General features: G+C 40.6%; 1 protein-coding gene across 3 annotated transcripts in view; it reads right to left on the bottom strand.

The window, feature by feature from the left end:
- Positions 1 to 1,805: 1,805 nt before the first annotated feature.
- Positions 1,806 to 18,011, bottom strand: part of NEK9 (NIMA related kinase 9) — a 42,018-nt gene continuing 25,812 nt past the window's right edge. For all 3 annotated transcript variants that reach the window (XM_069489026.1, XM_069489015.1, XM_069489007.1), the window contains 8 exons: positions 16,651 to 16,759; positions 15,973 to 16,134; positions 12,730 to 12,900; positions 11,872 to 11,931; positions 8,403 to 8,602; positions 7,157 to 7,318; positions 5,377 to 5,589; positions 1,806 to 3,668 (listed from right to left, as the gene is read on the bottom strand). In XM_069489026.1, the coding sequence (XP_069345127.1) occupies positions 3,546 to 3,668; positions 5,377 to 5,589; positions 7,157 to 7,318; positions 8,403 to 8,602; positions 11,872 to 11,931; positions 12,730 to 12,900; positions 15,973 to 16,134; positions 16,651 to 16,759 (1,200 nt within the window). In that variant the 3' untranslated portion in view covers positions 1,806 to 3,545. The remainder of the gene's footprint in view (positions 3,669 to 5,376; positions 5,590 to 7,156; positions 7,319 to 8,402; positions 8,603 to 11,871; positions 11,932 to 12,729; positions 12,901 to 15,972; positions 16,135 to 16,650; positions 16,760 to 18,011) is intronic.

The following is an 18,011-nucleotide window of genomic DNA, read 5'->3' on the forward strand; positions in this document are numbered from 1 at the left end:
TTTAGCTTGATCTGGTCTTTGGGAAGAGGTTAAGAACCTTTTTCTGTCTGTCTCTTCCGGGATAGCTCAGAGGATGATAGTGGATAAATAAATGCTGCTTGTTAACGTCTGTATTTTATATTACTTTATCCAAGAAACTTTAGTGCAAGTAAATGTTATAAATTTTAAAGTTCAAAAGGTTAAGCCATGGGAAAAATTTCCTTGTGGAACTCACATGGAAACCCATTTCATTTTAAATGTATGTAGACGTGCTGAGACAATATTTCTTAATAGCAATGTATTTACTTCACAGCACCTTCTGGCCAAGATTTGCTTTCAGTCATCAATTTATCACTCTTCACAACTACACAGGAGGTAGCAGAGATGTGACATAGTGGAGTTTTTCTCTCTAATGTTCATGGTTTTGTGAGATTTAATGACCAGCATATTTATCTCCACAGTTAATCATTGAAGCAATAAATGATTTTTGGCTTTGCAGCAGGAAGGAACATATTTTATAGTCCTGACTACAGCCCCCTCTGCCCTGACACTATCATGAGTAATACTTCTTTGGAGGCCCAGGGATCTCATTTGAATGAATTTATTTAAAATACATTCTTGCTCTTCAGTTGTTCTTTCTATTATGATTGTTTGTGAATATATGGGAAACCAAATGAAATCTGAGTTTTACTCTGCTTTTACTTTAACCTTTAGTGAAATGTGAAGCCAAGAGAAGTTATAACTTGGCCGTGCTATTAGCCCAAATACAGTTCACCCTCTCTGAGGGAAAAGTTTAAAAACATAAACTGGCATAATCACTTGGAAAAGCCCCCTGCTGAGACTGAGGAGGTAAGTACAAGAAGGGATCCTTCTTTTAAAGCCTTATTTTTTTCTCCCCCTGCACTTTCAGCGCTGTCTTTTAGACATTTTTTGGGGAAAAAGGACATAATTCTGCTGGCAAGAATAAGAAACTGGAAAGAAGCAAAGATTATTTCTGTGCAAATGTCCCTTGTGTTATTTCTGTTCCAAGAACATTTATTTATTTACATAAAGACTCACTGAATCAAAGGTTCATGAAAGCCTAGAATCTGGGTGTTTTAACCCCAGTGACTAAGGTCCGTGTGCAGGCTTACTGAGGCACAGCACTGATCGAGAGTTTAAATGTTTATTTAAAACAGAAATGCCAAACCATTCCACCCTCAACCTTTCAAGCATATGGCTAACAATAAGCTAGTTCTTCCACAACAATGTCAGAGCAGAGGAGTAACTCAGGTTATACTATAACTCAAAAGCGATACTACTAGAAAACTTAAAACACCTAGCACTGCATAAAGTAGAAAAGCATGACAAAATCTAAAGAGAATTAGCTACAGAAAACCATTCAAAGGCATTATTACTGCCTCACCTTTCACTTTATCCACCTTTGAACTGGTTTCTGTTTGCATAGTTGTTTGGTGGGAAAAAATCGTATGGCTGTCCCAGGCACAATTTGGGAAAGTGCAAATTGTCTCTAAGGCACACAACTTAGATACTCGGCTAGATTAATAGCAAATCTAGACTTTCCAAGGGGACATGCTAGAGAAAATGACCACAGTGTTCCACCGCTAGGGAATGACCCCCCTCTGAACAAGAAAAGGGCTCTCACCCACCTTCAGCACTCACTTTCACCCCACAGTCTCAGCAACGTGCCCATGTCCCTCAGCTTCACACGGGAAGCAATCCTCATGATGCACACCCAAACTGACCCTGCCTCTCAGGCCTGCTGAGATGGTGAGCATGAGGATACAGGGACATGGCAGGCCAGTCAGTCCTTAAGAAAATCAAAGTTGCATTTACATGATGAACCAAAACCCACTGTTAGGGTTTACAGCAACCCCCAAGTCCCCAGAACTTGTAACTTTAATCCAAAGTTGGCCCTTCCCTTATTTCAAGAAAAGGCTTCAGTGATTACAATAGTACTAATGTACTAGGCTTCCCAGAATTGAGAAAACAATGAGAACATCAAACCAAAGAAGATCCCATTGAACAGAGTTGCCCATCCCCAGCCATGGGGTTTTCCCAGAGCATTAGCCTTTCCACCACCAGGTTTAGGGAAATGGCAAAATTTCCATTGCACAGGACCTTCCACAATATTAAACAGATATCACACATTTTGGTTTGGGGAAAACGAAACACAATTTAGCTGTTTGTAGGGAGGTAGGATGTGAGACTCATCAAAGCAGCTCTTATGACTCTAAGTACTAAAGGAACATTTCCTAAGGCTAGGCAGAAACAGAAAGCTCACATCCTTAAGTGAAACCATCAAATACCTGCCTAGAATGTTCTACATGAAGTTTTATTCTTCTAGGATACTCTTTCTCCTTGGGAAAACTAGTTTGCTCTTGCCTATAAGGACACAATGAATATGGGATTAGCAGTGAGCTCTCAGCCAAATTCCTTCCACTCAGCAGGTTCTACCTGTTCTGTTAGGCTTCAGGGACTCCCAGGGTTTGGTGCTGGCTCTGGGCCACTCAAGTAGGAAAGATGATACAGATTCACTGGTTATGATATGGCTTCATAAACACCAAAAGGGGAAAAATACTGACTAGACATACAGAAAGGGAGTGTTAGGGGCTGCAGCTGTCAAGGTTAGAACCTTAAGAGCCATGAAGGTAGAGGCATAAGCCTTCTCCTGAGCAGAAGACCAAGTCCCTCTCAGCCCTCTCTAAGATACCAGGTAGAGGCAGCTAAAGGAGGACCTCCATTCCCTCATGACTTTCTCTTAAGGCCATTCCTACTGCCCCACTGACACAATTCTCTGAGACACCTCATCCCTCAGAGGTATCTTCCAAAGCTACGAAATCCCACCCTGCATCGGCCACATCCTGAAACTCCAGCTGTGTGATGCGGAGGGACCTGCCCTTTCTCTACTCCTCACTGAAGAAATTTCAATCAACCTCAGAGGAAAAGCGATCTAAGCCCACTTTTCCTCCTAAAGCATTTGGCTGCATGAAGTAACTGAACTTTCTGGAAACAAGCTCTAAATTGTTTTCACCAGACATACTTTCCCGGACTTAGGGCTCCTGAGAGGGCTCAGAATGCTTCACCACTCTCGAGGACACTGGGCGGACCACGGCTGCTTCCAGCCCACTCCAGCTTTACACTTTGCCCTCCCCCACCCAGAGGTGCAATGCCTGGTGTTTAATTCCCAAGGCAGCTTCCAATCAATGGTGAAAATGATATATGGGATATAAGCTGCTACCAGCGCAATTAAGGTGAGCACTGTGTCTCCTCTTCAAAGGTGGGATCAACAGATGAGGTACAGAGCTGCTGTTGCTATGGCAGTCACTGATGACAAAGCCAGGGCCATGGGGCCCTTCCATACTTCAAAACAATAAAATCACTTCTAGATCCTATCTAAAAGGCAATGCCACTCTCCAAACGTACAAGGAGAGTGCTTCAGAGCCTCCGCCTTGCGCTCCTTGTCTGCAAGTGAACAAAGCCAGGAAAGCTGCTCTCTGCATTTGGTAAGTGTGCTGTGAAGTTCTTTGGGTCCCAGTTTCCTGGGGCTATATAGGCTCAGGAGACTAGAGGCTGGGTCGACAGGAGTCTGTTCCCAGGAGGCACCAGGAATCTGAATCTAAGTCAGGCTTTGGATCCATTTCCATCTCTTCCTTTGCTGTCTGAGTTCCTTTGGAATGCATCCCCACCTGTCCAGATAAAACACAGTCCACATTAGCAACAGTGCCACCTAGTCACAGCAGTTCAGGACAGTCTTGTGAGAAGCTCAAAGCACTATTTTACATAAAGTCCACACCCTCACATTTGTTGCAGGTAACATGACCAACTGTCCTGGTTTGTCCTGGACTGCAGGGTTTTTTGGCATGCAGAATTCTCAGTTTTAAAACTGGAACAGTCCTGGACAAAACAATATTCCTGCCTGCCACAGCTGCTAATCTTGCCTCAAGTATGTATGTTACTTTCTAAAGTAATTTCATAGACATTGTTTCTTTTGATCCTCAAAAGAACCATATGAGGTAGGTGGTACAATTTTCTTAAGTGAGAAACCAGGGCTCAGAGAAACAAAGTAATTAGCCCAAACACATACAGCTGGTAAATGGCAAAGCCAAGGGCTGAGCCCTATTTCCTTGTTCCTAGTTCACTCTATATAGAACAATACTATGGCTCGTTAAAAATAACGCAAGCAGCATCACCTGTGAAATATTTGTACTAAAAATGTTCAACCTGAATCTAATCAAGCCAGAAGTCAAACTTCTGGTTTTCAGAAAAGACAGGGTGACAGAAGAACAAGTTAGACAATACCCGAAGAAAACAAGACAAATCCAGAATGTGGGATATTCTGTTAAATAACTGGCCTGGTTTCCTCAACAAGTCAATGTGATGAAAATATTTTTAAAAAGCGTGATGGTGGTGGAGGGAATTGTTCTAGGTTAAAAGAAACAAGAGACATAACCAAATGGAATGTGGGGTTCTTAGATTTTGGTCTGATAAAAAAAGTGATAAAGGACATTTCTGTGGGGAAAACTGGAATATCAACTGGATACTGGATGTGAACTAAGAATATTAGTGTTAATTTGTAAGGTGTGATAGTATTATGGTTGTTCAGGAGAATGTCTTTATTTTTAGAGATGTGTAATTAAGTATTATGATTTTTTTTTTTTTTTTTTTTTTTTTTTTTTTTTGAGACAGAGTCTCACTCTGTTGCCCGGGCTAGAGTGAGTGCCGTGGCGTCAGTCTAGCTCACAGCAACCTCAAACTCCTGGGCTTAAGCGATCCTACTGCCTCAGCCTCCCGAGTAGCTGGGACTACAGGCATGTGCCACCATGCCCGGCTAATTTTTTGTATATATATATTTTAGTTGTCCATATAATTTCTTTCTATTTTTAGTAGAGACGGGGTCTCACTCTTGCTCAGGCTGGTCTCAAACTCCTGACCTCGAGCGATCCACCCGCCTCGGCCTCCCAGAGTGCTAGGATTACAGGCGTGAGCCACCACGCCCGGCCAAGTATTATGATTTTTATAATTTACTTTAAAATGGTTCAGCAAAATAAATAAAGCATATATTTATAAGTTGAAACAAATACAGCAACATGTTAAAAACTGTTGAATATAGATGGTGGATATATGGTTGTTCATTGTACTGTAATGTTTAAAGTTTTTCATAATAAAAAGAAAAAACAAATAGTAACACAAAAGAATGGAAGTTAGTTAGGTGATGAAAATGATTCAATCCAAGTAACTGAACAAGAACCAAGGCTTCTGGGATTAATTACAAAAGTGACATCATGAAAAAGTGAAGACCTGCAAAGGAACAAATCTATTTCAGCACTTGATGTTTTGTTTCCGTGATACTTCAAAACAGACTTAGATACTGGATAATTCTCGTAATGCTCTTACCTGCTGCCCTCCTTCTAATTTCTTATTCAGCTTCTGTAGTTGGGTAAAAATCTGGAGGTTTTCTTGCTGTAGCTTCTGTTGTTCAGCCAGACACTTTAACACCAGACCTTGCAATCTCTCAACCTCCACCTGCAGAGAGCTGCATGCACAGGCAGGAGTCGTCAGTGGTGTACCCTTCCCAGCACATGTTACTGCAGGATTCAGCTGAAGAGGCTAGAGAGACAAGGAGAGATTGTAGGAGGTTCTGCCCAGGTGCTACAGCTCCCCAATACAAACTTCCTCTAGGTGCAATCAGATTTTCCTTTTAAACTAACAAGATAAAACATATATACGTAAGAATATATGCAACAGAAACAGAAAAATACTGGGATTACAATAGCACTTGGCACTGATATAACAGGGCAAGGGAACCCTCAAATGCCTCAGTCCCCATAGGCTAAGGTAGAAGACCAATTGCCTATTTTGGAGGACGTTGTGAAAAATTTTAAAGTGCTTTGATACCTTCTCATTTAAAATGCTGAAGTGGGAGCTGGGCATGGTGGCATGTGCCTATAGTCCTAACTACTGGGGAGGCTGAGGTGGAAGGATTGCTTGACCCTGGAGTTTGAGGTTGCAGTGAGCTCTGATTGTGCCAGTACACTCCAGCCTAGGTGACAGTGAGACCCTGTCTCAAAAACAAAATTGGCCAGGCACGGTGGCTAATGCCTGTAATCCCCGCATTTTGGAAGGCTGAGGTGGGAGGATCACTTGAGGCCAGAAGTTTTAGACCAGCTTGAGCAACACAGCAAGACTGTGTCTCTACAAAATATAAAAATAAAATAAAATAAAATAAAATGCTGAAGTGGGGAAAAGCATGATTTGGTTTAGAACAAGTCCTTCAGACCACAGTGAGGATGCAGTGATATGCAGTGGATATATATATAACAGATGACACTTTAAAAAAGATTAGAGAAATGTGCAGTCAACAGGACCACCAACACAATTCAAGAAGGCTAACTGACAGAGGAATTAAAACACTCACCTTGAAGCTTAAAAAGTTTTATTACCTCTTCTGGGGAGCTTTTCAATTACCCCAATCTGGACTTTTCTCCCTTCTACTGTACTTTGTTTATAGCAAGGGCCAGCAAATGACAGCCCACGGGCCAACTCTGACCTCCTGTTGTTTTTGTAAATAAAGTTTTATTGGAACACAGGCATGCTCATTCACCATGTATTATTTGAGGCTGCTTTTGTGCTATAATGTCAGAATTAAATACTTGTAAAAGAAACTGTATGGCTCACAAAGTCTAAAATAATTACTATGTGGACCTTTATATAAAGAAATATAAACAAAAAGTCTAAAATAATTACTATGTAGCCCTTTACAGAAAAAGTTTTATGCCTCTGGTTTATAGTTTTATTGAGATATTCACAACAATTTCATTTCCACCATGGTTAGGTGTACATTAGGTTCACTTCCAAACTAAACTACAAGCTATATACTTCTTATATTTAGAGTTACCCACCCTAGCAGTGTCATGAAAAACTGAATTTGAATTTTGGAATTTCAATTTTGGTACTTCTGAGGCAGAGAGCAAAAGACAATCCCCTGGTGTAGAAAGGTGTTAGCCTATCAGAAATGTGAAAGAGTAAATACCTTAACAGACAGTATGATGAGTTAATGCAAGGCAGCTGGAAGACCAAAAGCTAGAGGAAGAGACAGTGGGGCCAGGAGAACTGGGCAGAGCTCACAATAACTGTTTACACCTAGTCATGATTCAAAGGCAAAAAGCTCAGTTACCCAGGCTCCCACTGGGGGCTTGTGTTCCGAGGGAGCTTCAGAGGCCACTTTGAGTCCTTGCAGCTCTTCATAAGGCAGGGTATCTTTCTCAGATTCTGAAAATGCTGCACTTAAGGGAGATGGGCTGTCAGGCATGGGGATGAATTCTGCATTTTCCAGCTCCTATGTATATGAGAAAGAACCTTATCAGTTCTGTTTGCAGTAATTTGCTTTCTCCCAAATTCTCTTTTCCTATAGTTTCCACTGTCATGACATCAGCACCCTCTAGTGGAGCAGAACAGTTGTTGTGGTGATTAACACCACATCTCACCCTACCTGTGAGCAAACTGCCATCCCTTCATCAGAGGAGTAACAGTGATGCAAATTCAACTTAAATTCAAGGACAGTCTGGAGAGTCTGGTGTGTTTCTCCAAAACATTTATTCTACACAGGCTATTCAGTGAATTGGGAAGTTCTAAGGTACTGGTAGTGAGTCTGGCTTCGAGGCTCCTTAAGGCTGGGGCTGAAGGTGTATCTAGAATAGTGTACTGGTTCTTCTGTTCAGACTCCTCAAACAACTATCAAGTTTAGTCTTATTTGATAGATTTTTTTGGGGGCGGAGGGTAAAAATTTTAAATTTCACAAACTGTAAATATTCACTGTAGAAAATGAGAAAATACAGATGGGAAAAGGAAGCTAATAAAAACCACCAACAATCCCATCACTCAAAGATAATCACTGTTTAAACAGTCAATTTATAGTTCTGTTGACATACTTTTGTGTGTTATATATTTTCTAAAAGAATGACATCATACTAACATGTATTTTAACCTCTTCTGCATAGTCAAATGTTGTGACCAATTTTCCTTGAAAATAAATATACTTCAATGAAATTCAACTTACATAAACCATTTTCTGATTGTAAGCATTCCAATTGCCCCAATATTCCATTTCTGTAAATGACAGTACAAAATCTACAAGCTTAATCTTTGCATACATGCACTACAAAAACTACCTTCAAGGCAGACTATATTAATTTACATTCACTTAACTAATACCGGTAGGAGAACATTTTGTATCTCTTCTTGTTGGAAAGAAAAAAGGATTAATGATTTGGTGATTTCTTTCTAGGTAGAAATCAGAAAACTTGATTCCTGCTGCAAAACAGTTCATACGACATGAAAAACTGAAAGATCATGACAGCTCCTTTCTAGTCCTTGCTAAGGGACTGATATTTCATCTGAGGTACCTCTTCCAAAGGAATTACCTTTCGAAGCCAGCCAGGACAGGAGCTGCTGGCCCCACTACCGTTCCCCATGGCCTCCGTGGGACTGATTAAACCTTCCATTCCTCGGTCTGCTTCCATTGTTCCTCGGAAGCCTCCACTTGGATCAGGAGTTTCAGATTCCTGCTGACTGTCCTCCTCTTCACCACCACCACCTCCTCCAGGGCTAGAGCTCTGAACCACTGACAGATACAGAGCACAGAAGTAGAGAGCTTTGCTGTGCAGCAAGAAAGATTTACCATCTGACAGTCCCACTTACCCTGAAAAGCTTCCTAGAGTTGCATGAAGTGGAATTGCAACAGTGCAAGTCAGATACTGGGGACTAAATTTTTATTTCTTACACAAAGTATGTGGGTATCAGGATGTTCATAATGATGATTCACTTCCATTTTCCAAACTTGCTTACCCTATATCCATAGCAGATTAGCAATATTCTAGAGCATTACTGAACAATCCCCCCAACCACACAGCTCATCAAATTTAGCACCCATGCTTACTCTGCTTCCTTAACACATACATTCAGATTCTAGCATCCCCCATGGACATTCATTTTATATAAAAAGGTCTTTAACATTTGAGCCAAACACCAATTAAAGCTGACAGATGAACTCACCACTAACTCCCTGTCTGGGGGAAAACATGAATGGTAAATTCTTCAACATTTAATGTGAGCATTAAATGTTAAAAATATGATAGCTGGTTCTTTTTATCATGCAGCATATTCCAAATTACTTTAATGATGACTACCTGATATGTGGTCAGGAAACAAAATTGAATTTTAATATGGGCCAAAGAAAAATATAATTAAGAAAATAAATTTGCCAAAACTAAAAAAAAAAAATTGCATGGTATATTCTAAGGTTAAATGTAAAAAAGTGTGTATTACCATCTGTTGTACTGGCCTGAGGACTGATTGGGCCACCCTGTGATCCTACTGAAGCAGCAGAACTAAAGTTACCAAAATTAGCTCTGAAACTTGTTTTTGTTTTAAATGGTTTTTAAAAATTATGTTACATTTGGCCGGGCGTGGTGGCTCACGCCTGTAATCCTAGCACTCTGGGAGGCCGAGGTGGGCGGATCACTTGAGCTCAGGAGTTCGAGACCAGCCTGAGCAAGAGCGAGACCCCATCTCTACTAAAAATAGAAAGAAATTATATAGACAGCTAAAAATATATATAGAAAAAATTAGCCGGGCATGGTGGCACATGCCTGTAGTCCCAGCTACTCGGGAGGCTGAGGCAGGAGGATCCCTTGAGCTCAGGAGTTTGAGGTTGCTGTGAGCTAGGCTGACGCCACGGCACTCACTCTAGCCTGGGCAACAGAGTGAGACTCTGTCTCAAAAAAAAAAAAAAAAAAAATTATGTTACATTTGAGATTCAGATAAGACTATTTTTAACCTATGTGTAAGTTCTGATGCCTAACAATAAAACAAACATATGTGAATCTGCTACTAGAACTAGAATTACACCATCAAATATGATAGTGACTAGCCATATGTACCCATTTAAGTGTAAACAGAATTAAACATTCAGTTCCTCAGTCACACGAGCCACTTTTCAAGCGCTCAATGGCCACATGGGGCGAGTGGCTACTATAGTGAACAGCACAGATATAGAACATCCCATTGTCATAGAAAGACCTACTGGACAGTGATGAACTAGAGCATCACCTGGATCACTGGAGCTGCCTTGTGAATTCCTTTCTTCTCTGGCCTCCTACCCAGAATAAAGCCATTCTCATTAATTCTGTATTTATCACTTCTTCCTAAAAAACCTTATCACCTACTGATATACCCTTAAACAATACAGTACTATTTATTTTGCTTGTTTTTAAACTTTATAAAAAGGCATGTAGTCTGCTGTCACTTGCTTTTTACATTTCACATTATGGAAATATTTGGAGATGCTGTTCATTTTCACTTCTGTTTAGTAGTCCAATGGATGGTTATAACACACTCAATCAACAAATATTTATTGAGCATTTACCAGGCCCTGTTCTAGGCAATGTGGATAAAATTTATGAATAAAAATGACAAAAATCTCTGCTTTTATACTCATTTACATTTGCTTTTTTTTTTTTTTTTTTTTTTTTTGAGACAGAGTCTCACTTTGTTGCTGGGGCTACAGTGCCGTGGCGTCAGCCTAGCTCACAGCAACCTCAAACTCCTGAGCTCAAGCAATCCTCCTGCCTCAGCCTCCCGAGTAGCTGGGACTACAGGCATTCACCACCATGCCTGGCTAACATTTTTAATATATTTTTAGTTGTCCAGCTAATTTCTTTCTATTTTTAGTGGAGACGGGGTCTCGCTCTTGCTCAGGGTGTTCTCAAACTCCTGAGCTCAAATGATCCACCCGCCTCGGCCTCCCAGAGTGCTGGGATTACAGGCGTGAGCCACCAAGCCCGGCCTGGACATTTGCTTTTAATGTTATGCTTTTCCTTTAAATACTTTTCCAGCAAAACAAAGTTGTAATAGAACAGCTGTGCTTAGCAGAAAAGATATTTTAGTCATTGTGATATGCACAAATAGAGATGCTGAGCAATAGATTACTTAAGGAAACCAATAAAACATAAGTGTATGTGTATGTGTAAACTAAAGTTCAACAAGTCTAGATCATATTTCTAACTGTTTCGTTTTGGGAAATTAATATGCTTATTTATTTGCTTTTTAGAAATGGTGTCTTGCTAATGTTGCCCAGGCTGGTATACACTGGCTACTCACAGGTGCAATCATGGCACACGACAGCCTTGAACTCCTGACCTCAAGTGATCCTCCCATCTTAGCCTCTTTAGTAGCTGGGACTATAGGTGCACACCACTGTGTCCAGCTGTAATCTGCTTTTATTTGGGGTGTTTATGTGTTTTGATTCCACAAAATATCAGAATCCAAATTCTGAGACATCAAAGACTACAGGAACTCTAGCAGGTGGAAAACCAAAAAGGTACATAGATTCAATCTCCTGGCATGGTTCCAAATAACACAGAACCATAAAGAAAGCAGCCAAAGGAAAACTATCAGAGAGCTTTGGGATGGTTTTCCTAATCATGTTGAAAGTTTAGCCAACTTTTATTTCTGAGGACCTGTTTTAAAGGACTGTTTCTATAGACTGGAGTACCCCTGGGAATACCATGGAAGTAAAGGGCAGAGAGGACCTATAGCCCCTAGGGCTGTAAGAGAAGGAATAATATAAAAGTCACATTACAGTGTTGGGCAAGCCACTTAATCACGTCCATATTTGTTGGGGGCAAAGAAGATATACCGTCCCTCTGACTACAATGTGAAAGTCATAACTTATTGTGAAACCCACCAAAATATGATCCTCCCTCTTAATCCTGTATACCTCATTTCCCAAAGAAATTTCCTATTTTCCTTTCAGTTTTGGAGACTGCATGGACTCTAACCCAAAGATCCACACTTTAGAAAACCACTGGTACCTGACACATTGCTACTCACCTGTTCCAATGGATAAGCCGCTGCTATTGGAACGGATGGTCTTAGAATTCAATACTTTCTCTGAGAAAAAATATTTGGTAGGTAAGCACTGTATACAGATATAGGCAAGAAAAGTGAAAGAAGACTAAGATAGGGAGATATTTGCTATCCCTGACTCCAAATAACTTTATAATTATTACTGCTTTAGAAATTAATACCATAAGCCAAGCACCACTTGCTATTCTAACTATATTCATTATCTAAAGTAGCAATTCCCTATTTTGGCTCTTCACTGGAATCACCTGGGAAGCCTTAGAATGTAACAATACCTACGTCCCACCCCAGAGATTTTGATTTAATTGATCAGGGGTAGGATCTGACAATGGGATGTTTAAAAGCTCCCCAGGGGATTCTAATGTGCAGCCAAGGTTTCAAACCACTGATCTAAAACAATGGACTTGTGAACCCTTACACACGCATTTAAAATTTAGTTCTTAACAAAGTAATCTTTATGCAAAAGCATTTATGATTTAAAGTTTCTTCTAAAAGATGTACTGAATGTTTCTCATGAAAGCATGAACACAGACAACAAACTATTAGATAATTAGTGGATGATGACTAGAAGTAACAAAGAGATGAGGCGGAGCCCAAAGTTATATTAAAAAATGATCAAGGGATGGTAGATTGCAAAGGTCCAGGAAATGACAGTGTTCTGTTCCTACCACTAGATATGGCATCCCTGACCATTATAGGACTTATAGAAGTAACCTCTTTTTTTCAGGATACTTCTGCATCCAAGAATGTGACCAAGAGTACCTTAGAGATGTGGGTCTGCCCTCTGTCAAAGCCATCCTAACCCTACACATATGAAACTCTTACCAACAATGAGAATGGTATGCCAGCCACGGCAAGATAGGTCTGGGACGTGGTGCAGAGATCCAAATATAGGCCGAGGCCATGAGGTACAGATATCAGAGCCATGTGGTCTCTCTGTGGGGGTCATTGCTAGGCGGCCATTACCACCATTGCCCCAGGCAAAAATGTGATTATCTAGAAAAAAAGTTAAACAGCAAATCATTTAACAGAACAGTGGCTTCCCAACTCCTTATGTGCCCCATCTTTATGCCCTAGAACTGGAAAGACTACGTACTATGTACACATGTACACTATGCAGCAAACAAGGGAAAGCTGCTTATTCCCCAATATAAAACCTAAACTCTTCTGATCACACCCACATAAAAATGCCCACATACTATTCATTCATTCACTCATTTGACAACATTTTATGGGTCATTCAAACTTCTATTGGGCATCTACTTCATAACAGGCACTGTATGAGGTGATAGAGCACTGAACAAAACCAAGTCCCTGCCCTTATGGAACTAATATTCTAGCGGGGGGAGACTAATAATACATCAATAAATAAACATCTAAAATTTCAGGTAGTGATAAGTTCTATAAAGGAAGATAAGTGGTTAAAAAGTAAGTGGAAATAAAGAATAGAGAGGTGCAGTATCATTATTTTAGATAGGGTAGTTGGAAAAGTCCTTTTTGACACTTGAGCAGAGATCTGATTGAAGTGAGGAAGAGAGTTTCGAGGCAGTAACAATAGCAAGTGCCGGGTCCTGCATAGGTAATGTTAGTAACACAAACAAGGAACAAGGAGGCCACTGCAGCTGGAGCTAAGTAAAGGAGGAGAAAGTGGTAGCAGAAGAGGTCAGGAGGGGCTGGGGTCTTGGGCTGGGGTCCTGGTAATGTACGGACATGCAGGCCATTGTGAGGACTTTGGTTCCTACTGACTAATAGAGGGAACCATTAGAGGTTTTGAGCAAAAGGTATTTAAAAGGATCCCTCAGGCTACCATGAGAATTGACTGCAGAAGAGCAAGGGTGGCACCAGGAAGACCAGCTGTAGTAGTGCAGATGGTGAGACGTGGTTGGACATATTCTGAAGATAATCAACAGCATTTGTTGATGGATGGGATGTGGCGTGTAGAATGGAGATGCCATTTACTGAGATGGGAAGGCTACAGGAGGAACAGGTCTGGGCCAAAAATGAGAAGTTTGATTTTGAATAGACTAAGTTTGTTTTGAGATGCCTATAACTTCTTGTCCAAACTAGGCCTTTTTTGAAAAATAGTTTTCATTTTTGAGACAGAGTTTTGCTCTGTTACCCTGGCTAGAGTGCAGTGGCATCATCATAGCTCACTGCAACCTCAAATTCCTGGGCTCAAGCAATCCTCCTGCTTCAGCCTCCTGAGTAGCTGGGACTACAGGCAGGTGCCACCAGGCCCCAGCTGATTTTTCTATTTTTAGTAGAGATGGGGTCTCACTCTTGTTCAGGATGGTCTAAAACTCCTCCTCGAAATCCCGCCTCGGCCTCCCAGAGTGCTAGGATTACAGGCATAAGCCACCATGCCAGGCTACTGGCTAATTTCTATATTTTTTGTAGAGACAGGATCTTGATATGTTGCTCAGGCTGGTCTTGAACTCCTGGCTTCAAGTGCTCTTCCTGCCTCAGCCTCCCAAAGTGCTAGGATTACAGGCATGAGCCACTGCGCCCAGCCCTCTTTTTTTTTTTTTTTTAATGAAAATGGGGTGCTATTAACGATTAAGCCAGGACAATAAGCATGAATCAGGTCTGATCCAGGATGACTGTGCTATATAGCCACCCTATCTTCAGACATTCAAGTCAAGAAGCTGTTGAATAAATGAGTCTGGAGGTCAGGGGTGGTGACATAAAGCTGTCAGTGTATATGGGGGATATAAGAGAATAAGCTCACTTTGGCATGAGGACTGAACTTCGGGGCACTCCAGGGCTTAGAGGAGTTGGATGCTGTTATCACAGCACATGAAAGACCTGCCTGTATTAGTCCCTTGCTCTACCAGACTGTGAGCTCCTTGAGGACAGGAGCTTTCTGAGATGCATTCTTTCATTTTCAGAGCCTACAAGAGGACCTGGACACAAAAGAGGCTAACAAGTACAGTTCGGAGAACAGGAACATTTATCAAGAGGTAACATGCCCAGCCACAGAATCCAATTCTACACTCCTCATTCTGAAGTTTAACTCATGATGTTTACAGATCTATTCAAGAAACACGACCTCTCCGAGACCCTGTCAGAAAGTGCTACTGAATTTGCTGCACTAAATTTATCCTCAGTGATATGCTGATTCTGTCCTACTAGGTACTGTTTCCATTTATCTAAGTCTGACAAGCAGTTTGCTCCCTAAACTCCTTTGTTTTGAGACAAGCAAGGAGGGTTAATGTGCTGCTCTGAAAGCTGGTTTACTTAATTACATACAGTAACAGATCACTTAATTGGGACTATCCCTGCCTGAGACTCCTCATGTGTATACACGGGCACAGACCAAAAGAAAACAAGGACATCTCAGAGTAAAGCAACAACAAAAATTGACGAGTCAAAAGATAAGAAGATCAAATGTGATTTGTTGTTCACCAATCATGAGAAAAAAGTGGCTACATAAATCAGGAAGTCCAGAAGACAATGCAGGAAGACGCGAGAAAAAAGAGAAAAAAAAAAGAAAGCAGAAGAAAGAGGGAAGGGAATGAAGGATGGCAACAGTTGCATCAAAGAAGAGAAGCAGACAGGAGCAAGAAGAAAAATGCAGAGAAGAAATAGCCACAAGAGAAAAGAGAGAAGAAAAATCAATTTAGACCAATTCAGAAAGCAGAGACACATAGCACAGAGGAAAATAGCCCTTCAGGCTTTAGCGGTCCCTAAGGATATCACTGCAGTACAACTGACCCCAACCAAGGAGCAAGATTAAATTATTCTGTTCTCTCCAGCCACTCAGTCAATGTTTATTGAAACCAACAAGGTGCTGGGCAAGGTATATACAGAAATACTTGATAATTCTTGAAACATTTACCAAAAAAAGCTGAAGTGAAAAAAAGGAGGAACTTAGAATATTAACTTGTCATTATCTAGAAATATGATCTTTTAAAAAGCTCAATATGCATATCTGGCCACTAATTTAATATAAATACAAAAGTACATGCATGATTCAGCTATACAAATAACCAGTCTACCTCTTTCCAAGTCAAAAATTAAAACACAGCCATCTGTCCAGAAAGCTTGAAATGACAGGTACAGACTCACCATCAGTGGCAGCAATGGTAAACTCATCACCGCAGGAAACCCTGATCACTTGCTTCCCACCTAGGGGTCCCCCCAACAGATTGATTCCCAGACGCTTCTTGTAATTCCCAACGCCCAGCTGCCCACACTTATTGCAGCCGAAGGTCAGCAGCCGGCCTCGCTCTGAGGGAAAAGCAAAAATAAATAACCAGGCACAAATGGGTGATTAAACAGAGAAAAGACGCAGCCAATGCAGAGCTCCATGGACTAGCTTCTGGCTCTTAGAATACACAAGTATAAACCAGCTACATGATCCTGGACCTATAGCAGCTAGGGTATCTAGACAATATATCCAATGAGACCCACTTAGTGACAATATTGTATTTTTTTCTCCAATATGGCAGTATTTTTAATGTGGAAAATAGGTACTATCTTAGAATACTTATGGAAGGTGCTCATTAGAGACAACAGATGTCTGGAATTATAGGTGTGGTGTTCTCATTAAGGGATATATTTATCCTGCATTTATAATGATTATCAACAAAAATGTGTACTTGAATGCCTAACTTGTTAATGAGATAATCCTGGATGCTAGCGGGAAATCAGAAGGATGTATATATTGTTAAGAAAAGCTAGTACTTGATAGGATAAAAGAGCCTGAGCTACTAAGGCATGTAATACAGTTATAAATTCACTCACCATCAATAGCAGCTGTGTGAGTCTTGCCTGGGGCAATGGTACGGATCTTATAAAAGGACAACTGTTTAGCCAAGGTAAAGGAGGTTGTGTAGGGAACTTCGTGGTAAGCCTGAAACAAGGTAAAAAAAAAAAAAGATTCATGAGTTTTTTTAAAAAAAAAACCAAAAAACAAAAAACAAAAAGGAGGAATAATCAGGCTGAGGAGACACAGTCTCACTCTGTTGCCCAGGCTAGAGTGCCGTGGCGTCAGCCTAGCTCACAGCAACCTCAAACTCCTGGGCTCAAGCGATCCTCCTACCTCAGCCTCCCGAGTACCTGGGACTACAGGCATGCGCCACCTTGCCCAGCTAATTTTTTCTATATATTTTTAGTTGTCCAGCTAATTTCTTTCTATTTTTAGTAGAGATGGGGGTCTTGCTCTTGCTCAGGCTGGTCTCAAACTCCTGACCTCGAGCGATCCTCCCACCTCAGCCTCCCAGAATGTTAGGATTATAGGCGTGAGCCACCGTGCCCGGCCTCAAAAGGCAAATCATGTTACTAAGAAGAAAGTGCCAGGTAGTTTCCAGCTCCAGCAGAATACAAGAAGAAAAAAGCTCAATATATAATCAGAGAATTTGGCATATGAAGCAGTACTTTCTGACAACAAAAGTTTTAGATTCTGAATTAGGGTATAAAAAACATGAACTCTCTATCCCAGAAGGTATTCATATTAGTATAGAATCTCTGGCATTTGTTTTGTTATACACTTTGTATACCTAACAAAGGCAGCAGGGCAAAGAATTAAAATCCTGAAGAACTCTCCAGCCCATAATGCAATTAGTCTCCTGTGATCTAATTTCATCTATAGGGTAGTGTTTCTCAATTTTGTGTTAAAATGCATATTCCCTGTGAATTAGTATAAAAAAAGAATCCTCTCATGTGAGTTTAAAATTTCACAACAAATCCAATGTTATAACAACAACACAAATCAAGTAATGGTAATGCTGAACATGCCTTCTCAAACTACAAGAATCTCCAGCCTCGCCTTGAATTTGTACTTTTCCTAATTGAGAATCACTACTTCAGAGACTGCTTAAAAATTAACTTTTACCTTTTTCATTGAGTCAGAAAACTTGTCTCTTAACCTGATTCTTTAGAAAATGACAAAAACTCATCATACTAACACAAACAGGAAACTAAGACAGTATCAGTGGTGAATGTCACAACATCCTTGAAAGGGGAAGATGGTAATTACGTTTAGTAAGCCTGTAATAGGATCAGTGACTTGGGAACCAATCTAAAAAACTCCACAGGGAGATGACACATGGAAATATGTTTCTTTTTCATAATGTTAACTTTCTTGTTTCTATTTAAATGATAAG

This window comes from Eulemur rufifrons, chromosome 2 (assembly GCF_041146395.1).
Source record: "Eulemur rufifrons isolate Redbay chromosome 2, OSU_ERuf_1, whole genome shotgun sequence".
Lineage (NCBI taxonomy): Eukaryota > Metazoa > Chordata > Mammalia > Primates > Lemuridae > Eulemur > Eulemur rufifrons.